Source organism: Platalea leucorodia, assembly GCF_965183815.1.
Source record: "Platalea leucorodia genome assembly, chromosome: 15".
Lineage (NCBI taxonomy): Eukaryota > Metazoa > Chordata > Aves > Pelecaniformes > Threskiornithidae > Platalea > Platalea leucorodia.
This window is the reverse complement of record NC_138837.1, coordinates 2,604,593-2,627,214: the sequence shown is the minus strand read 5'-3', so window position 1 is coordinate 2,627,214 and position 22,622 is coordinate 2,604,593. Positions and strand designations below refer to the sequence as shown.

At 43.3% G+C, this 22,622-nt stretch overlaps 1 protein-coding gene across 1 annotated transcript in view; it reads left to right on the top strand.

Moving 5' to 3' along the window:
* Nucleotides 1-22,622, top strand: part of DAB2IP (DAB2 interacting protein) — a gene marked incomplete at its 5' end in the record, with an annotated part of 206,941 nt that overhangs the window by 70,551 nt on the left and 113,768 nt on the right. The window contains one exon of the mRNA XM_082327221.1: nucleotides 20,011-20,129. Within this exon, the coding sequence (XP_082183347.1) occupies nucleotides 20,011-20,129 (119 nt within the window). The remainder of the gene's footprint in view (nucleotides 1-20,010; nucleotides 20,130-22,622) is intronic.

Sequence of the window (22,622 nt, the reverse complement as noted above, 5' to 3'; positions counted from 1 at the left end):
AATGAAGAAACCTAATTAACAAGTGCTTCAAGAAATGTCAATATCTAAGGATAGAAAAAGAAAGACAGAAGGCTTGACTTAGCATGAGATGTCAGTTAAAATGTTGCCTGCTTAGGTGGTGACCTCGAGTGGTCTCCACTGAGAATGGGTAATTGGTAGCAGCTGATAACGCTCAAGAGCTGTAGACAGCAACGTAACCGGGGGCAAATGCTGGACTCTCCTCCAGGCCCAGGAGGAGAGGAGGGAAGCGTTGCTGTTGGCTGACATTTACCTGTTAGAAGAATACAGAGAGGCATTTAGCCTCTCTGCATTGCATCCAAATAGCTTAAGGTGTGGGATGGGTTAAAGCTGAAATTTGTGTTGCATATTATCAAACACAGGAACCAGAAGATGGGAAACTCTGCTGGGTATTAAATCCTCCTGCTCTGCCCACATTGCAGGGAAATCAGGAGCAAGGGTGGGATTGCTGAGACTTGCTGTGTGGTGACTTCTCTCCCATCTCATTAGAGTACTGCCATCTATCGACTGCCTTTATTAGACCCTGGTTTATCTAGTTCTCTGTGCAAATATCCCAGGCCAAGCAGAAGTCCAGATTGCCAAAGAACTTGTGCAAAAGAGTTGGACTAAGCGATTGGATCAAGAAACCAGAATGATTTCTTGCTGTTAGTCTACCTCACTGACTGTGCAAGGAGCCTCCTTCCAAATAGAGTAAATTAATATCACATATGTAGTCTGAATATTTTTAAACAGCTTGAAAATGGCTCTCTGCCTTTCTTACAGAGCTGCGCCTGAGGAAGCATCTGTATACTCTCTCTTACCCCAAAATGCTAGATAGGGTTTAGGATTTTCTTCTCTCCAGATCTTTAACCCTCAATTCTACTATCAATCATTTGCTTTCCAGCATCTCAGAAAACACTTCTGTGCTGCTTCTGGTTGAAGCCACATTGGCTACAAACTCCCCCCAACAGAACAAACCCAAAGCGCGCTGCAGCTCTAAGCGACGTGATCAGGCTGCCCGTCCCCAGAACTGTGTAAATTGGATTGGAAGGGAAACAATTCTCAGAGAGGCTTCAAAGGCCAAACGCAGTGGTATAAACGCACTCTTCGCCGGCTCATTGGCCATCATGACGATGAGTATCATGCCTCGTTTTCTGTGTTCCCTCATCGTCTGCTTGTTGGCTATTGTTCTGCACTGAGCGTGATGTCTTGGCGCAGGAGCTGTCCTTTCTGGCTCATTCGTCATTGCTCTGCCTTTCAGGGCCTTTAATAATGAAGCATTTGTAGGCACGAAGAAATATGAAATCTTTTTAGGTTTTAGTTCTTCTTCTGCTTGTAATGTTAACTTGCTTTCCAGCGGTTTTTGGGCCTGTTTGGGTTGGGTACACAGCTGAATTTACAGTGATACATTATAAGCTACTCTTACAGCATTCCTCCATCTATCCTGTTTTTAATCCTTGATAAATGAAGTATTAAATACTAATGGCATACCACTAAATGGAGACTCCTGGAGAGATGAAAGTGAGTAACCCTTCTACCATTCCTCTTCACTGAACATAATCCTAAATAATGGGGTCCTGGTTCAAGCTGCTGTGGACCAGATATTGAAGGATTTTTTCCCAAGTTTTTGCCTGTGCATAATATACACTATTTTCCATTTTGTTTTAATTTTTTTTTTCAAAAGCAGTCATGTAAATTGTATTATAATAGTTTGACTTTGGAGAATTTATCTTCCTGTATTATGTGAAGAGCTGAATGGTGCTTTCCTCGGCATGATCACCCCGTCTTTAATTGAAATGTAATTGTTTACTAAACCATTCCAACTAGAAGGGAAAATTACTATCATTTTGGTCTGTGGCTGCATACATTAGAGCACCCCTTTTACGGGGACTGAATTTAAGGAGAATGGGAACATTATCGCAGATGATATATAAACAGAAAGCTATTATCATTAAACTGTCAACTGCAACTGAATTTGGATAACCAGTGTTAGTGGCAGCAAGAAATATGTAAATTACTTTGAGAATGTATCTGTCAATTCAGTCAGGACATGCTTGGAAGCGTTGGGTTGCTGAGCATTTTAGGGATTGGAAGAAAAACGAGGTCATCTTGAGCATCTGCAGTTATTGCTAGTCTCACTGGTAGTGTTTTGCAAAAATTAGGAGTGCTAACCTGACTGTCAGATGCTTTTTTGTCAGGTACATCAACAGCACGCAGACTTTGTGCTCTTAAAGCATCTTTTGTTGATGGGTTTCCAGGCTCTCCGCAAAGGTGGCTAGTTATGAGCTCCCTCGTTTTGCAGACGGGAAAACTGAAGTAGGGAAAAGTTAACTAACTTAAATGTGATCATGCAGCAAAGCCAGGAATTATGTCCTGTGCTGAATTTCTTAATTTCTAATTCCCAGTCCTGGTGTTAACGACTAGCTAAGCTACTCCTAAATACTTCTCTGAAATCCTCCTTCAGTTTCAAGAGAATTAAATATTCTTCTCAAACTTGATGCTGTCATGTGAAAATGAGTAAGTGGTTTTCTGGACTCCCAAGTCGTCGTTCCCAGGTCAGACATGCCTGGCTTTCGTACTTTCTCTGCCAGCACCCCATGTTGTCAAATTTCCAATTGCTTGTTATTAAAATTAGAGCCCTCTGTCTTATTTTTCTAAGTCAGCTGTTAGCGTAAATCTCTGGATATTTTTGCTCTTCAATTTTTGCATGTACTTTATGAGACATAGGATAAATTCTAGTTAAGGCATGAAAGATGTTGTTTTAAAAAAGGGAGTCTTTTTCCATACTCAGTGTTACCTAGCACAGGAACTGGGAAATGAAACTGATTGTAGATATGTTTAACCTTTTCAGTCTGACCTTGTATATTGAAAATTTTCTAAGTAAACTTGGAGTTTCCAGTTGGGGGAGTACTGGAAGACAGCATGGTTAAAGATACGTGGGATTGTCAAGACTTCAGCACAGAGCTGCAGTTCAAACCACGGTGGATTTATTATGTGCATCAAGCAGGAGACAGGAATGACAGGATAAAAGACATGGTGCTATGACCTGCTTCACTGAAAAGGACTCAGCAAGGCAGGGTATGGATTTTTTTTCCTTTTTGAACTGAATATGTTCCAGGGAGGTCTCTTTTTCCAAGCCTGCAGCTGTCTAAAGGACAGCCTTACAGAAAGGAAGAGGCATAAGGGCTCATCAACAGCTTAATTCGCACACTGAGGCCACTCTACTTTAAAAGTATTAGTAACGCTGTTTTAGTTTTTGTGGAGTGGAGCATGTTTTTGGTCTGCTTTTGATTGCCATCAAACTGACCTGGTTGGACAGCAAAGCCCTCTGTTCCACGGCGTCTGTACGGAGAGCAGCAAGGCTGGCTCTGGTCTGTGGCAGTACGGAGAGGATGGAAGATGACCCGGTATTGTTAGCATCTGTTAGATGCTTTGTGTAAGAAGAATTAATAGAGCTTGGTCAGCTGCTAAAGGGTGAGGATGCACACAGCGCGCAGTCAGACCCCCTTATTTAATCTGCAGCGATGGCAACTTCCACCAGGAGGGAGATGGCCATGAATCACTAAATTGCTGTGCCTTAGCCACCCCTGAAACATATTCAGGACTAGGGGAGAAACTCACATTTTTGCTTCCTATATTAGGCCTGGGCAGTGGATTAACAGGGGAGCTTGTGTTTCTAGGGAAAATAAGTCAAATACTGCGTAGTTCCCAGGTGAGAAAGGGGAAAACAAACATTTCAGCAAGTTGTCTGGCTCTGCAGTGGGTGTTAATTAGCACAATTCCATGGATTTCATTTAGCTGCTCCAAATGCTTCCACTTTCTCATCCTTTGAGGACCGCAGGACTCCCTCCTCTGGGGTACGTGAAAGCCAGTGGCTTTCAGAGAGGTGGTGTTCGGGGTCCGGCGGCGGCCAACAGCAGAAAATCCTTAGAGCTGCAGCAGAAGATCACATCCTTGTGCCAGGAAGGAGGCTGGAGACAGGGAAGGAGTGAGAGTGAGAAAGCAGCTCCAAGCTCTTCCCAGAAAGCCTGAGCGAGCTTTTGTAGGAGAAACCTGTGTTATTCTCATGATTTTTTGACTCCTCTTTAGATCGCTCCATTCCTCCACTCTTGTAGAAACAGTGTTGTAGCCATATGAGCAATACCAACAGTTCCTGTATGTTTTCATGGAGAGAGCCCGTGGGAGGAATATTTAAAATTTAGGCTGTAAGTAGGGCTAATAGGAAATGCTAATTCACATTTCATTCTTTTGATCAGTGTATATTGAATGATAATTACAGCGATAGTACTTGGCACTTCTCTAACACCTTTCATCCGAGGCTGTTAAAGTCTTCTGCCAGTCTGAACGGATTCAAGCTTGCGTTCACTGTGGGGCTGCAATTTGTCGTAATGCCTTAAAACAAACGGGGAAACTAAGGCCTGGGAAGATTGTGTGACTGTCCCCATCTTTCATAATCTGTATAAAAGAGTCGGGACTGCATAGTAGTTCTGCTGATCATCTTATAAGGAACAAAAACAACTCAAGGCATCATTTATAATGGTGAAAATGCTTAAAACTGTCCAGATGACGGGCCTTTACTCTCTAAAACATGTTTGTTTGGCATTTTTTGTGGCAATTTCACAATTTAATATATGCTCAGGTGCTCTGTTGTATTTCTGTCTGCTGCAATTGTTTGAATTCCTCCCCAAAGACAGACAAAACAATCTCAAACTCTCACTGGATTTTTCAGCAACATACTTGCATTCATATCAGTTCTTTAGAGTCTCCCATTTCCCAAGGATGACTGGAACAGCGATGGCTGCCTCTTGCTCACTTCAAAACTCCTACAAGAAGCAATGCGGTGGGATTTCAGACTCTTCCCTGGAAGTCCAAATGCGAACACCCTGTCCTAATTAACAGGCTGTAGGGAGACAAAGGAACCTGAGGAGTTTCATTTCTGTGAAATTAATGAAAGGCAAAAAGTAAACAAACAAAAGCTTTAATTTGTTTAAACCTCTAGGCACTGAAAAAATCTCAGATTGCTGGTAGCACAGAGGAAAGACGACCATTAAAATATACAACTTGACAGTGTCCCTCTAATTTGTTTCTGGGTCACGGATAAAGAATTGTACCGCAGATATAAAAGCTAGGATAATAAACACATTCTGTTCTCCTGCTTTCAATAGCACTGGTATTGTGCTTTCAGAAAACAAGTCAAATAGTGCAAGGTATTATTTGAATCTCTCAGAGGGCTCCGGTAGAACATGAGTGTCCGTTTAATCAGGACCTTCATCTCTGAACTTTTTCCATTTGGGAATTTGTATTGCTGTAGCTCATGGATATTAGATATTAACTTAGATATTAAATTGATTGCAGTGGAATTAATAGAAATGTATGTCATTGCCACAGTTAACACTGAATGGTTCTCAAGAGATTTCTTCCAAGTTTTAACTTAATTTCTGAGACATATTTTTTCTCACTTAGACTGAACACTTCTCTTTAATAGCTGTAACTGTGCCGTATTTTGAGCCATAATTTCTTGGACTTCCATTGTGGTAGACGGTTCCCATGTCATCTGCGTACTGTGGTAAGAACTTAGGGTGCTGTGACAGGAGACCATGTCCGAGATGCTCCATCCCAGTTGGAAGTGGTCTTGTCTGTGTTGTTCACCCCTGTGGAAGCGTCTGACCTTGAACTTTAACAGGCATGGAAGAGCTTATGGCACTTTCTGTTGAGTAGGGCTGCTAAGTTAGATCACTTGGAAGTTGTTTTGGAGGTTTCTTCTTCCCATCTAAATCCCAAACTGGTGCTGCCTAATGTGAGAATGTTTCTCCAGGTGGTGACACTGTTGTTCCAAACCAAGCGCAGCTACTTGAAACAGCAGATCTGATTCGGGTGGTCTCATGGTGATTCCGTGGTCTCCTGATACTTGCAGCTGAATAACTTTTTATTGCTGTGGGTCCATATGTAAACGTACATGGTAAGATGACATTGATTTCTATATACTTTTTTCAAACTCTAGTTACCACGTGTCGTGGTTTAACCCGTCGGCAACCAAGCACCACCCAGCTGCTCGCTCACCCTCCCCCCCGCCCCGAATCTGAAGAGCAAAAGTAAGAAAACTTGTCAGTTGAGATAAGAACAGTTTAATAATTGACATGAAATAAAATAAAATAATAATAATAAATAGTAATGAAAAGGAAAACAGTGAGAGAGAGAGCCAAAACCCAGGAAAAACAAGTGATGCAACTGCTCACCACCCGCTGACCGATGCCCAGCCCATCCCCAAGCAGCGATCGCTGCCCCCCGGCCAGCTCCCCCAGTTTCTGTACTGGGCATGACGCCATATGGTACGGAATAGCCCTGGGCCAGTCCGGGCCAGCTGTCCTGGCTGTGCCCCCTCCCAGCTCCTTGGGCACCGGGCAGAGCAGGGGAAGCTGGAAAGTCCTTGACTGGTGTAAGCACTGCTGAGCAACAGCTAAAACATCAGTGTGTTATCGACATTATTCTCATCCTAAATCCAGAACGCAGCACTGTACCAGCTACTAGGAAGAAAATCAACTCTACGCAAGCCACAACCAGGACACCATGGGAACAAGATTCACTTTCTCCTCCATACTGTCACTTCTCCTCAGCACTGCACTCTGATAAGGAATAGACTGTATTTGTCCTCCCCACCCTCTTTTTTTCCTAGTGAACAGTGATAGTCATGGCTCAGGCATCAAGGATAATTTGAGAGAACGATGGTACAAGCTATAATGCCTTTCCCGAGGTATTCAGGTATTCCTGGGCCTGGCGCTCTGCCAGAAACTTTCCTGTCTTTATCTTCCTCCATAATTACCATGGATCATATCTCACCTGCAACATTCTTCAAAGCACCAAGGAAATTAGCTCCCGAACTAATCATGTCTTTATTTCCTAAATCGCTCTGTGTAGTGTACACTGTTCTGCAAAATGGGAGTCACAGCGATCGGCATAACCTGCCTCTGCCTGCCCTTGTACCCTCCCTTCGTTCCTGCCGCTTGCAAGATCATATCCACATATTTCCCATGATGTGACAGTCCGGCCTGACTGTAGTAAACGATCAAGTTCCTATGCCTTCTTTGCAGCTGGTGGGAGAACTGCCCCAGCGTGTGCTGCAGCCCTGAGGTGCAGAGCTGTGTTCAGAGAGCAGCTGCGAGCCCTGGGGGGCTGCGCCGTGGCTCTGCCTCCTTGCCGCGGCCAGCGCAGTTTCTGCTTGAGCGGCGCGGTGACCTCTGCAGCCGCTGCTCCCAGGCGTGCAGGTAGCGTACGGAGAGGCAGAGCCCGGGCCTGTGTTCACCTGTTTTATGCGGATATTGCAGGAGTGGGTGGAATCTAGGATTAGTTTTTCTTTCTATACTAATTTTACATAGCAGTTTATGATCTAGTTTAATACTGAGAGCAGAGGCGCCCGTGTCTTTAGACATACTTGGGAAACAGGGATGTGGCATGGAACAAGATGGGAACTCGGCATGTCCAAATAACGCTCCCATGTCCCTACATCTGTTAGCTTCTGAGCACTGCAGTCCCCTTGCAGAAGAACAGGGTCCAAAAAGCATCCATATACCTTGCTTGGTGTTTTGTACCTTCCCATCAAATCTAGAATTTTTAAAAGATTTTCAAACAGTAATTCCAATTTTGCTACTATTAGGAGGCAGAGGAGGATACCTTCATTGGAAACAAGGCACTCGGTTGCACAACTGGTACGGCAGCTGGCTGTGACCGGGGGACGGCACGCAGGCCATGCCGCCCTCCCGCTTCAGGCCTACTCTGAGTGCAGCCTTCCTTCATCATTAGCCAGTGAGTCAAAAACAGTTAAGGAATAAATGAATGAGACTTAAATCTGCCTGATGGAATTGAGATTTCCTGCTGGGTGACAAAATTCTGCTTTAAAGATAGTAAATCCACTGCTAATAATTAGGCAAGAAATAATCACAGCTAAGACCCCAAAATAGGATCTGCCACTTACAATGTCTGTCTTATTATTTTGCAGGGGGATAAAACAGCAATGAACTTAATGTTTGCCTCCAGTTCTTGAAGGATATTCTTTTTGCTTTATATCTTTGGCAAACTTTCAATTGAAAGGAAACGTCACTGTCAGCTGTGTAGTTTATTGCTGCCTCACATCACGTTCTTCACCGCCTGCACCCAAAGATCAGACACAAGGTACAAGCTTAGGAGGAAAAGAAAAGGAGTAAAGGTGGAGAAAAACAGCAGGGAGGAGTCTTGCATTGTTTTTCATTTCAATTGAAATTGATGGTTGGATATTTGTGATTTCATCTGAAAAGGAAAAACTGTCGGGTCCTTCCCAGTTTTATTTTGCACGGCAGGGGCAGGCAGAGACCTCCCTTCCAGTCTCTAGATGGAAGCGTGCGCATTTCTAGCCTCCAGTTTCTATTTTAATTAGGAGGGGACTTTGAGATTTTGAGAACTATTTTACAGATCTACAAAACCACCTAAAGTTCTTGATTTTTTTTGTGGTATAATTTCAAGTAGAAAGATTCCTTCTACCCTGTCCTATGGATTATTGTCTGTTACAGTCCTAAGCTTTCTTGATCGAAAAAATGTCTGATCTGTGTGTCATGAAGGACAGAAAAACTCCTGAAAGCAAGGCTGGTATACTCCTGTGTCATGTGTGTGTTATATTTATCCCTTCATTGTAATTTTGCTCCTTTTTTCCAAAGCTGTAAGCAGAAGGCAAATCAAATTGAAATAATCATTTTCATAAATTTTGAGTTTAGGACAAATGAGCTTCACTTAAGTGTTTTCACAATGTCTGGAAATTAAGTTGTCTAGAAAGGTAGATAGGGAAAAATGCAAGACTGCTGTATTATCTGAATTATTGTAGGTATTCACCGTACCTTTACAAAAGTTAACATTTTTGTTTGATTGCAGCTGTAATTATTGCTGAATACAAATGTTCCAATTTAAGCTTCAGAAATGTGGTGAACGTCTTTGGAGCCAAGAGCATCTGCCTGAAACATGAGTTTCAGATTTGAATGAGTAACTTTTACTGCAAAATTACACAATGAATCCCTACATTCAAAGGATAATAATAATTTTTTATTCTAAACATATCATCTACCAACTGCTTTTTAAAATTTATTGACCTAGCAGCTGCTTTTGTAGAAAATGTGTTATTAAAAGCACACGAGATTTGTCAATGAAAATGCAGCGACTTGATGTTGATACCTTTCTGTAGACTTAGCGTTGGTCATCAATATTGTGGAAAATGGGGTTATCGCTTCCAGTATTTGCTCTGCTCTGAAGATTTCAGATGGAAGTGAGTAGGAAGATGCCTGATGACTAGATACAACACGACATCCGCGTGCTGCTCCAAGGCCATAAATCAAAGCAGGGGAAGCACGTATAAAACACACTCATGAAACAGTTTACTCTGTATCATGCAGCAAAAGTGGACTTCAAAAGAGAACATTAATGTAAACAGATTTATGAGATGGTTTTCTCCTCTCCCCTGTGTGTTTATTGCTCATCTTGGAGAGCTTTGAGTTTTAACATGAGGCAATGTATTTGAATGGTTAGGCTGCTGGCATAGGAGTGAAGCATTCTTGAGAAGTAATCCTGGCTTTGCGGCTTATCTGCTGTACAGTCAGTGTAGCAAATCACTTAGACACCTCTACCTTCAAACTCGTTTCCTCTGTGACCTGCCAAAAGAATCTATTTTGACAGTGTTTTCTACCTGCTATCCCACCTCTACCTGTGCTCCCTCGTTTCTCCCCTTCTCGGACAGTAAGCTTGTTAAAGTATGGAGCTTCCTATGACTGTCTTTGAAAAGGCATATTCTCATTTCTGATATTGTAAAAGAATTAGGTTAATCTGCTTTATATGAAAAGATACCTTCTTTTCCTGAAATTGAAGGATAGATTGGTTTATCCCGACTATTCAGAGGCAGGTTATGTACCTGGTATAGATACACTGAGCCCAATGGTCATTTACCCACTGGAGCTGAAGTTCTGCCCCACAGTCACCCTTCCAAAGTGCAGCTCCTGGAAGCTCCTGGGCTTCGCAGACCCTGGCAGAGGCACCAAAGGGCTGTGGATCAGGAGGTCTACGGCCACGTGCCTTCCACTGAATTACTTACCGCAGCAAGCAGGACCCTTCATATCGCTGTATGCCAGTGCCTTGTGTGCAAGCTTGAAGTCTTAGAACCTGCAGGTGTTTTCCCTTGGATGCCGTCTATAAAAAGTCTGAGTGATAGAAATCATCAATCTTTGCAGAGTTTAGTTGTTTTTCATGCCTGAATGGGATCACCAAGCTTCCAAATATACATTGCTATATACCTTTATCTTCATTTAAATCACAGCTACATTTTAAAAGCACAGTGGATGTGATGATTCACAGCTGATATCGAGTGTTTAAGTCATTACTATGCTACAAAAAGTATTGTGGAAGTTTAAATTTATAGAAGTGTGAATAATTTTCTGTCAGCTGGGGATTATCCCTTTTAATCTAAAAGGCACTCATTCTCTCCATATCTGAGGTTTCAAAAATATTTGCCTGATTGGAATCTGTTGCTCTCCATTGTAAAATAAATCTCCTGCGTGTACAGTGCATGGGAGACTGTAGATGGGAAACTTATTACATTTCGTGAAAGTCAAATACGTAAAACTATATCATAAACAATTGAAGTCTTTGAATATGTTTTGGATATGTTTTCAAAGTGTTGAGTAATGGTTTAGCTGTGTATCTCCTGGATTTGGAGTTTTTGTTTGAAGTCACTTAAACTCTCACGAGTCTAATCCAGTGAGGATGGTTCTTTAAAAAAAAATGCGTAGAAAATTGTTGTGGGAATTCTTAGGAGTCTAGAAATTACTTTTCTACCTGTGGCCTTCTATCTTGCATTGGGTATCCGCTGAAACACTGGGCGTTTCCCCCAGCAATAGGTTGGATGCCAGGTCTGTGGTAGCTATGCTTTTTAAGAAGCTGCGTCCAAAATAATTGCAGACATATCTGCCATTCCACAAGTAAGAAAGGGCATTTTTTAAATGCAAACAAGGTGCTTGCACAGCTCATACGGGCTCACGTGTAAGGTTTTACAGATGCATACCGCCTGCAGGCTTGCTTTCAGAGGCCCATGATCTGAACTGCATGAACAAGAGCGCACACCAGAAAGAAGCCACTAAAATACTGCCTTGGAAGTTATGTGAATAGAGCATGGTATATACGTGACAGTCGGCCATCCCGGCTGGCTCTCCAGGGTCAAGATTCCGTTGGTTTAACATGCAGGCAATTACCTGCAGTAAAACAAATTGTAATAAACACCTAAGCTTTGAGTTTTCAGGAAAAAAAATGACTCTCTAAGCCTAAAGTGGGGAGTGAGCGTGTTGTCATAGTGATACCTCCAGGAGGGACAGTTCATCCCTACCAAAAGGATGCTGGGCTTCCCCGCATTACGTGATGAAGGGAAATGGAGTTCTAACAACCCCTGGCACATTGGTAAATGTTTTTGGTATTCCCCTCTCCTTCCTGGCTGCACAAAACTCAATCTCCAAAGCCCCAAATAAGGCCAGCTTACTTGAACCATTAAGGTTAAATGCCTTTCTTCTTTTCATAAATAGTAGTAAGAATGACTCTCTCCTAGAGGCCATAGATGTCGGGATGTTCCCTCAAGTTTTCCTTGATGATCCTTACTATGGCTGGATTAATTTGTTCCTTAAAACCTTACTTGAAGAAACATCTGTCTTTTTATGTTACTCGATTTTACTCTTTGCAGTAACAAGTCCCAGAATATGGATAATGCGATGCATTTTGTTTGCTTTCTAAATGTCTGCCATAATTACATTGGAAAGCAGACCTCATGTACAGTGTGAATCCTTTTTTTCATTTAGACGCTGCTGGGATCTTCAGGGACTATCAGAAGGCACTTTGCTTAGTCCTGAGGTTGTCGGGACATAGTTTTTCCTCTGCTGCAATTACAACCTGCCATGGAGGTTGCCAGTACTTGGTTTCGACTTCTGTTCAGCAGTGACAGCTTTGTTTTAGGGGACTAAAGATGCTCAAGAACCTAATTTGAGCACAGTTCTCTAAGGAGAGAGCGAGCAGAGGAGAGCAAAGCTTGGAGTCTCTTTACCTGCATTCCAAGGAGAAACAGAGTCCTGGGATGGCCACAGCAAGCCTGGTTCCAGGAGCTGGAAAACAGCTCCTGCAAGGTGTTACCTGGTCTAACTTCTGTTCGCCTTTGTGAAGCTGGCGCTGCCCAGCACTGCAGAGGAGGTGCTCTGCTTCTGTCAGGATTGTTCTCACCAAGGACAAAGAAGTTTTGTACATGAACAGTCTGTCCTCTGGGATGGTTGACTCCATTGTGCCAGTTAAATAAGAAAACTGTTTCACCCGCCCGAAATTCTTTCCCAGGTGGCATCCTTGCTTGGCTTCATCTAGGCAGTTTTTTTCTAGTCGCTCCTCTCTTTGGGTAAATAACTGATTTTGTTCTTCAAGGTTACTTGCATTCTACCTGTATCTCTGTTTCTGCATCATTCATCCCTGATTGCTCAATTACCCTTCTCCTACCTTCCTAAGGAATATTTATCTGTCTTGTTCGGATATGAAATGTTGACAGTATGATAATTACGGAACTGCGAACAAATAATCCAGAGTAGCGTGGTTTCATTTTAATAGAAGAACAAAAGAATCCAAATTGAAGAACAAGGCAATCCCTGAATAACAATGGCTATTGAATTGCAGTTGTTTTCTAGATTCTTCCTGGCAGTTGCGTTCCTTCATTGGGACTCTAGAAACGTCCCGCCTGCTCCACGTGCGTGTTGCCCGCAAGTCATCAGCGCTACTTGGAGAGTGCAGACAGAGACTTCCCGAGTTTTCTGTTACTTCGCCATAAGGCCTTGGCTTGCCTGAGGTTTTTTGGTAGTTCTCTTGGTCAGGGACTAAGGGTGTGTGCTGGCGGAGGGTGGCTATTTCAGAGGCTGGGAGAGGAGTCTCTCCCTGGTAGAAAAGAGCAGAAAAGGAACAGAGTGGAATTCTGCAAGGAAACATTTAGCTGAATATCAGGAAAAATGTCCTGAGAGATACGCGGCACTGAGAGCTGCCAGGCTGTGTAATTCTTTCTCCGGGGCAGTGGGAGAAGACCCTGTGACCAAGACATTTTCAACAAGATAGGTAAAATCTTTACAAAAATAGAGCATAAGCAGCAATCCTAGCAATCCTTTATTGGCCAGAGGTGGAAAAAGGGTGAGGTGGTATGTGCTGAAGCTATTGCTTCTTCTGTCTGTGATTTGCTGATACTTGCATGTATTAGATTTGCCATATTCATAATTAACCCTCAGTGCCTCTCATTTGACGTAATTCCAGTTTTCATGACCTAGACAGACCCACACTGTCCCTTTGGTGACCTGTGGGACTTCAGTGCATCTTCATCTGATTTTTCAAATGGACTGAACTGAGTGTTTCCAATGACACTGCAAATTTGATTAATCCTTTGCCGTAGAAGGGCAGTGTTGCTAAGCAGCACTTATCAACATGAGCTGTTTCTCACATTCCGGGACTGCTTTATGGCCAGGCTCACAGACATACCCTCTCGTGCGCTTAAGTACTGTATCTCCGTGTTTATTCTCTAACTCTGGATGCCAGAGCCCAAGTCTCACCACAGCGTGCGGAGCGGTAGGATTTGAGTTTTTGTTGCCATCTGTCACTGGACACGTGATGTTTTTGCAGCTATTTTTTCATTCTTTTGGGTTTTATCCTAATTCCAAGACACTTGTGTCTCAGAGGGGCTTTCCTTATCCCTACAGAAAAATGTTTTAAGGTAACATCAGTCAGAGCAAGTTGGTGGTTCGTGGGTGGATGTCACTTGCTCTTACTCTCAGACGTAAGCGTTCCTTACTTCACCTCATCTGCGTGTTTCTTTAGGGGCTCACAGGATGACTGGGAAGGGTCCTCAGATTTGTGAAATAAAATTGAGAAAGAGAAACTGAGAGACTTTTCACTCACTTGAACAAAGTCATGCGTTCAGCCTCCTCTGAACAGAAGGAGTAATACATCTTAATCTATGTGTGCATTTCTAGGTCCAGAGATGATAAACTGTTTTGGTTTTCCTTTTAAGTTCACATCTCTTGTGCTCTGCGGACTTTTTAGGCTGTTGCTCTCCTTTGCCCTTTCCCTGGGCTTGCGTATTAGGCAAGCCTTACTGATGGGAGCAAGCTGGTTTTTGTCAGGTAAACAGAATTTGGGTTTGTTGGTTGATAAATTTGCAAGAATATAACTTCTCACGGTTAACTTGGCTAGGATTCTGAGCAGTTTGGGGATGTCTTCAACTTCAAATGACACTCTGGCTGACGGTCTCCTGCCTACCGTATGCCCAGGTTCAAAACGGATCCTATGGAAGCGCTGCATACGCTAGAAATGCACCCTTTGGGGAAGGGGGCTCCGTAGGGGCTGTCTGCTCGGTCACCTTGTGACTGGAGCCCTTTATCACATCTGACAGGAGGAGAACTGGCTGATAGGAAAACAACTTATAACTTACAAGTTCAAATCAAAAGAGCTGACAGTAATAAATTATCTATGAAGTGTTTGAAAGAATACATATACTTACAGGCACACGCCTCTATGCACTGAACAAATAAAAAATATTTGATCCATAAAGGTCAGTGCTATACATGAAATTCCCTTCCTTTCTTGTATCAATGCCAGGAGGCCACTTGGTGGATTACTTCTGTTCTTGGGCTTCCGAGAGACACATCTGATGCCTGTTCTCACACTCAGTGGGATTTTTTGGTCTGTGCCCTTCTTACTGTGCTTTAATGCAGTCGTGTTCTGCAAAGAGAAGAGCAGAGAGGCGCACTTAGGTGTCATTACCTGGTAACACACAGTATCAAATGCTGCCCAAAAAAAGGTTTCTGTTTTATTTTGAAAGCTAAGGCTAACATTGGTAATTGTAGAAAGAGGTAAAGTCACTTTTTTTTTGTACATTTATGGCTATAATAGGATGCTTAGCATTGGCAAGGCTCCACTTGGTTCACAAATACAAATATTAATTATCCATTCAGTGGAGCCACCGTGAAAAAGTATTTCCACATACTGTGGAAGAGCAGCATAGATGCTGTGCAAGAGCGGGGAAAAAAAGCTGATTCCAGAATTAAAAAAGTTTAATATAAAAAAATAAACTAAGATTCTAAAGCCCAGAATAAGGGCAGGTCTGGTAGAAAAGATTTACTCCCAATTTTATACCTATAAGCTTATCCCTGATATACTAGAAGAAATGGACACCTGATATGAAATACTGCATTACACATTTATACTCGCGGCAAGTACTTATTTATGGCCGTTTCATTATTATGAGTAGTGAAAAAATCTCCGACATCCTCTCAAGTCCTTTGTAGTTGAGATTGCTCAAACTGAAACAAAAAGATACAGAAGAACTATAAAAATAACCCCATCTGTTCACGAGTTGCTGTGATATGTCTTTATAGTGTTTATTCTGTGTGGCCTTTGGGTAGGAGCATAAACCAGGACTTCTGCCTCTTTCCGCAGTGTTCCCGTTAGACCACGCTCTTCACTTTGCCCCCGGTGTGTTCGGCCAGCCCCTCGCCCTGTTTTCCTTGCTCGTTGTGCTTAGAAAATGCTGAGAGCTGCCAGGACTCTTCCAAAGAAAGCTGCTCTTGATGCATCCAGCTTGATTTATTGATTTTTTTTTTTTTATTTCATATATATTGTGTTTCCATGGTGCTGACTTTTTACCTTTAAAACTTTATCATGTGGGTTCACTGCAAATGAACATTAATGGTGTGGGAGTCAGTTCCAGACTTCCATCATTTGTGTTTAATAAAACAGGAGCTCAAGATTTTGCTGTCTTTAATAGTCTGCTCGGTTTTGCACCCCTCCCTTGTTCTCCCTTCTTTCCAGTTTTCTTATCGTTGGCTGAGGGTGTGTGGAAGTACGTGGTTCCTGCATCTCAAAGGCATACGGTTCTGATGGCTTTGCACATATGCTTTAAAAGTATTATAATATTAAAAATATTCAACTATTATAATATAAGACAAGATTATTTCCAGGTTCTAGAGTAATGGGAAATGCCAAAACTGATAAGCAGACAAAATAAAAATGAGAGTCCCACCTTCCTCCATCTGCAGCAAGATGATGGCATCAGATTTTGGGTCTGTCCAAATATGTAGGAAAAAACAGCCCAAATCACAGTGGACTTAATTGTCCTGTTTTGAATTGTGCCCGTCCTGTTATAGCTTAAGTAGCCGTGGTTGTGATTAAGCCATTCCTCAAAAGGACTTGTTTTGGTTTTTTCTGCCTTCGTTCTTTGTGTCTTATTATAACTTCAGTCAGCTCTTCTGATTAGAGCAATTGTATTCCAGACTTGAGGATGCCAGAGTCAAAACTGCAGAAACAAACCAAGAAAAGCAAGGCCCTTGCACTTAAAGAAGTTAAATCACTGCACGGCGCGAGCTCTCTCTGTCGTCTTCTTGCCAGGCTAGTTGAGTTCTGTGCCACGCTCCTCTGGGGGCTTCGATGGAGGGCAAATTTCCATACAACTGTGCGGGTTTGCATGGTGCTGTATTCTTGGCCAGAATAGTTGTCTCTGCTCTAAAGACCCTAAAATACCTCCTCTTGCTCAGAAGAAGTTAGGCTGTGCAAGGGATGAATTTATATAGTTAGTAGCGCTGCTGACATTTTAAAGCATATTTCATGATTTGCTTTATGTCCACTGCCTAAAAGGAAGTTACATTAGCCTAAGTTTTGCTTCATTGTCTTCCAGTAGAACTTGAAAAGTCATTTGGACTAAACAAAGACAAATCTGCACTAAATGAAGCAGAAGCGTTATTCTCATTTGTGCAAATTTTGCACTAGTTCTGACTGAGCTCACACATCTACACCTCGCAGTGCGGCGCGGCGGCAGAACGTGACGCTGTGCGGCAACGCGGCCCTGTGCGGGCGGGGGGCTCTGCACGGGCTGCCTTCGGGCTCGAGGGAGGACCCTCCGCACCCCAGGTCGTGCCACCTCGTGGTTTTCTGCTGTGGCAAATTCTGAAGGGATTCTTGGGCTCCGCAGAGTTCTATTTGTTGTCATTTCATACAGTCTATTAACTTCCTCTGAATGAAACCTTGCTATTTAGTAGTTTAATCTTTTCTAAGATATTTTTACTGGTGGTAAGTGCTGCCCACACAATTCTGGAAGACACAATTCTGCCCTAGACAGCTCTCAAAATAAACTTAAAAGCGTATAAGGAACATGTAATATAAAGGGCAATACTTTAATTACTAGAACTCACGAGAATGCAGCAAGGCTAGCGGAGCAGGCAATGTTCATAGGGTAGGATTGGCCTCATTTGTCTGGAGATCGGAATCAAATGTTGTTTAAAGTCATAAATGAAGAAGAAATGGATGATGTTCTTATGATCTCACCAGGAAAGCACGGCGGTCACACCCCAGGTTGGATTCTCTCTCTCTTGTATTTGTGGAAACCAGCTCCTCTCTCTTTTTTTCTTACCCCATCTAAAAATTACAGAAGGTAGTAATTCACACATTAGACTTTCGGATCTCTGGCACGCACTATGGAGGTGCTAAGTACTGCTATAGCAGCATAATTTATCAGCATTAAAATCTCTGACATATCATTCTCCCAAGGAAGCTAGCAATGAAAACTGAAAATGGTACAGTGTGATCTCCTTCTGGTAGCAATGAATGTAAAAACAATAGGAGACAGAAGGAAAGTAATGTCTTCCCGCACCCCTAAATTCTAATTTCCAAATCCTGTGCGAATCATCTAACAGTTGCCAAGATGGGAAAGATAAGGTCTTGAAAGAAAGCTGTGATTATTTGCCACAGAAAATATTTGGTTTTTTCCTTATCAATTCCCTGTCCAGAGCTCAGAGCTATTACTGGATTTGAAGAGGTGGCTTGATAATATGATGACATATTTGTGGCTAGGCTGGCAGTGATAAAGCAAGTCCAGTCTCTTGCTTCTGGGCAAAACCTGCTCACCAGTGGCGTTTAGGGAAATACTGCATGATCGGCCAGTTGCATAGTTTTGATTTTTTCCTTCACAGCAAATACTGGCCAGTCTCCACAGCAGGCAGCCAGAGGTCTGGTCTAGCCAGAAGAACAAGAGCATGAAAAGTTGATATCATGAGTATGAGGCTGATACCATGTTGATATCATGAGTATGAGGCTGATATCATGTTGATATCATGAGTATGAGGCTGATATCATGTTGATATCATGAGTATGAGGCTGGCTAAGGTCTGAGTGCTGAGGGAAATATCTTAGAAATGTTCTAGATAATGCAAATCCTCAAATTTGCTGTTTCATAGTCATGTTTATACTATAAAAAATTCTTTAAAAGTATTTCTCATGGACAAAACATTTTTGAAAAGGCCTTTGTTATCTCATGCGATGGCTTTGTGTAAGACGGCAAAGCGTATAACGCGATGGCCTGTGTTACATACATCCTCCTATTTCAATCATGCAAATAGCTCCCGGAGAAATATTCAGTTCACATGAATGCATGTTACATACCTCGTTTGTAAGTAAAGTGGCACCTAATAAACGTGAAACACCTTTGGTTATCCAGATGTTTCAAATTCTTGATGCGCTTACAAACAGGAAAGTCACTTCCATAACAAGAGTCGCGCAGGCTGCCCCAGGAAATTTTGCAACCTGAGAAAGACATAATGTGACCCATGAATATCCGAGGTGGGGAAGGAGTGTTTAAATAGCATGAACAAATGACAGGCTAGATAGAAGTTAGGCTGTGATTATCTTCCTGCAAGACGTGTAAAGGGTATTAATTTATAAAAGGGAGCTGCATGACCTATATCCGTTCCTTACGGTTGACTGGAGAAACTACTGAGACTCGTGCCTGGAGTGGAGGCGCGCTCCGTGGGTACGTCCGGGATGCTGGCATGGTACCCAGTGGAAAGATACCCATTCTTCTCACATTTCTTCCCTTATGCATGTCAAAATCTGTGCTTGATCCAGTGGATATCTTACCCCCTTTCCTGGGGAGGGGGTGCAGAACCTCAGGTTGTGCAGGGATTTGCCAAGTTGTTTATATCTAGCTAATTTATTTCTTTGGTGTGACGGTGTGGAAAAGGAACATTTCTTTAGGCTTCACCCCAAAATCCTGGTTTCTCTTTAAAATGCCACCCCGCTTTCTCCAGCTGACATGCTTGACCCAGTAAGACTGTTCTCAGATGCTGTAAATGCTGGACACCACAGTAGTAGTATACTTTTATTGCCTTATTTAGCCAAGAGATTAAATGTAATGTTCAGATTATGTAGAACATTAACTCCTAACAATAAGCAAATAACACATTAGAAGCTTTGCTATTAAAACGTTTAGTGCTGGCTTTGCTGTGGAGCACTACAGGAGCCGTGACTTATGTTCCGTGAGGGAGGAGGCACGGCGGAGAAGAAGGCACCGTGCGTTCAGTGCAAGGGTCCCTTTCTTCTGTAAAGGTAGCGCATAGAGCTGCCGAGTCCATACGCTGTGTTTACGCACGCTTTATAGGACATTTTTACATGTAGCTAAAACACCTGGGTCCAATTCTGCCAGCCATGGCTGAAAATCTGGGGGGTTTCGATCAGGTAATTAAGTTCTCGCCTGTCTCCTGGTCGCTGGCGAGCGGGGGCTGTCTGGTACCTGCGCCTGCGAGGTGGGGCTGCCAGCCCGGCCAGGCTGGGCCAGCCGGAGCCCCGCGTCGCAGCCTCTCCGCCCGTCAGGAGTTGCAATGTGCTAGTCTTGTCTTTCAGACAGTATTTTTATGTGAGCTGATGGTTGCCAGGGTAACGGAGGCTTCGGGGAGTCTCGCGCCGACGCAGCGCCCTGGCCTCGGCGAGCGCTGGGAGCAGATGTTGGCTGCGAGCTGGGGAGCCGGGCTGACGGCGAGGAGCAGCGCTGCCAGCAGCCGCACATGAAGGGAGCTGGAGAGAACAATTTGCCTGGCTGCGCTCGGTGCAAGAGAGCAGGTTCAGGGCTCGCGCTCTCTTTCTCCCTTTTTTGTTGTAATTTAGTATTCTTGTCTCACCCCACAGGGGTTCCTCAGCCGTCGGCTTAAAGGCTCCATCAAAAGGACAAAGAGCCAACCGAAGCTTGATAGGAACAGCAGCTTCCGGCACATTTTACCTGGCTTCAGGAGTGTGGACAATGAAAGGTAAGGGGACGTTTCTCGAGGGTGGGGAGGAGGGTGTGCGAGACAGAACGGGGATATTGATTGCTCCAGGTCTTGTTAATACCTTGCTTATCTTGTCCAGAGCAAGGGCCACATCTGTGATAGAAGTAGACTTGCTTAATTGCAAGAGGGGTGATTTTAATTTGTTGGCGAGTGTACAGCGCAAGCCCTCCCTTTTTCGGTTGAATAGCATGTACAGAGAAGCCTGACTGCTCTGCTTTCTTTTCCCCAATAAATCCTAAGTTGATGCACCGGCATATAAATAGCACATAGACGCAGCAGCCAAAGCCGACTGATGCAGGTGAGGGAGGGAGGGGAGGGATGCTCACACACTGGACTACATTGAATAGTACTGGCTTACACGTTGTATGAACAATAACAACCATAATCTCCCCAAATCCCTCGCTCCCCCTTCCACACACATACATCTTCAGCATCGCCGTTGCCTGTCGTCATTACACTGAGATGGATTCTCGGCATGTGGCCGAAGCTGCTTTTTCTGTCTGAGCCATGACAGGATCTTTCAGTCCAGGAGGGATGCGTTGCAGGGAATGTGCAGATGGATCAGAGGAAGCATTTGACAAGGGATGGCCGGTATTGGGGCAAATTGCAAGCAAAATAAAGGGGGAAAGAGACCTTGGTTTTATTCTTCAGTTAGAAAGTAAAGTAGCTCTTTAGTGGATTTGTATGTATTTATGTACATGTAGATTTATGTCGGTGCGTGCATGAGACAGACATACATTCTAGGTAAATGTATGTGTAAATTCTCATGCAGATCAAGGTCATGGTTGGGTAAGACAGACTCCATTACCAACCACAGAAACAAACTAGTGCTTTGCTTCCAAAAGGAAGATCTTTCAACCTTACGTGAATCATTTTGGGGAATGACACAGAAGTGTTGAAGTGCCAAGAAAAGTCTATGTCTGAAAAATACGCCAAATTGGCTGTACGCTAATGTAACCATTTTGTAGCAGTGGCGTTTTAAAATATCAAGACGGTACTTTAGAATCCGTTGAGTAAATGCTTCACTTTTAAAAGCAATGACAACTTTTACTTTGTTTTAGTTATACTTACTCATTCATGGGAGGGGCCATGAATTTCTGAAGCCTGAGAATGACAATTGTCGATGTGGATTTTTCCTTACCTGACCTGTTACAGCCTCCTAAGCTTTTTCCTTCTGGCTTCTGCAAGTAAAAGGATTGTGCTGGTCAGTGCAGAGTAATATTTCAGGGGTTACTATCTGGGAAGACAGAGTTGATTTGATTCCCGTGCTGCAGTTTTCACAAACGCTCGAAGTAGGGCACTGTGTTCCATATGGGAGACAGGCGAGCGTAGCTGGGCGGCCGGGAATCTGCCTACGGTGCTGCTGCCTCACTCAAAGAACAGGCAAATCAGACAATGTTTTCTTTCTACCTAGATGAGGTTTGTTTCTGTGAACCGGCAGCATAGGACACGGGCATTAACTGTTCCAGCCAGCCCTGCAGCCAAAGCCATTTTCCCAAATGAAGCTTTGCCATTTCCCTGCCCTCCCAGCGCCCGGCAGCTTGCTGGGCAGTGTCCTCCCCGGCAGAGCCAGATTTACTGCAACTTTTCTTTAAAGAGATTCAGTGAGTGGCTGTAGCGCATTTTCAGTGCAGAGCTTAAAGGGTGGGTTAGAGGAGAGGCAGCATTTGGCAGCCTTGAATAAAACCCAAGGATTTGCTTATATGAGTATTTAGAAACTAAAAATGAAAGGCTTCCGTTAGGCAGGTATCACTCATAAATATACTTCATCTGTGATACATAGACATGCCCTGGTCTGGAGGAAACTGTCTGATGCTAGGTAGCTTTTGACAGCAAGCCTTTAGTCCCCTAGCTTTCATAGTAGCGTCAGATCTATAACGTGCGCAAGTATCCTTCTGCAGGAGATCTTGGCCTTAGGTACTGTTGCTCTCGGAGAGGTGAAAGAAAAGCAGCGGCTGGGCTTCTCAGTCATGTATCGAGGTTTTGGTTACGGAGGATAATTTTATCTTCCTGAACGTTCCCATCCACGTCTGCTAAAATGCACAATGCAGTCACTTCTGTGTATGAAAGGGCTTGCGTCCTTTAGATCACTGTTGTGCATTTTCTGCTGTGCTTCCTTGTCTTTCTTGAAATCCAAGAACTGTTTCAAAGAAGCATCTGCTATTGGAATATTTGCCTCTTAAATATTTGATTCTTGACTCCATCTTGTATCCAAGCTGATTGTTCGCGCACCGCTCCTTTGCTCGTGGAAGTAACCATTACGACAGCGTTCTGTTCTGGAGCTTTGTAGAATTTTTGCGGGAGATGCAATAGCAAAAATGAATAGTGCAATAAATGCAGTCAAAACACTCCAGGTTGAAATACTGAGCTATAGTAGAACATAAATGATTCTGTTACTTGGCTTCTGTGTATCTAAATTGGTACTGTGTCATGCCTCTTCGTTTCTTTATTTTTCCTTTTCTTGCATGTCCT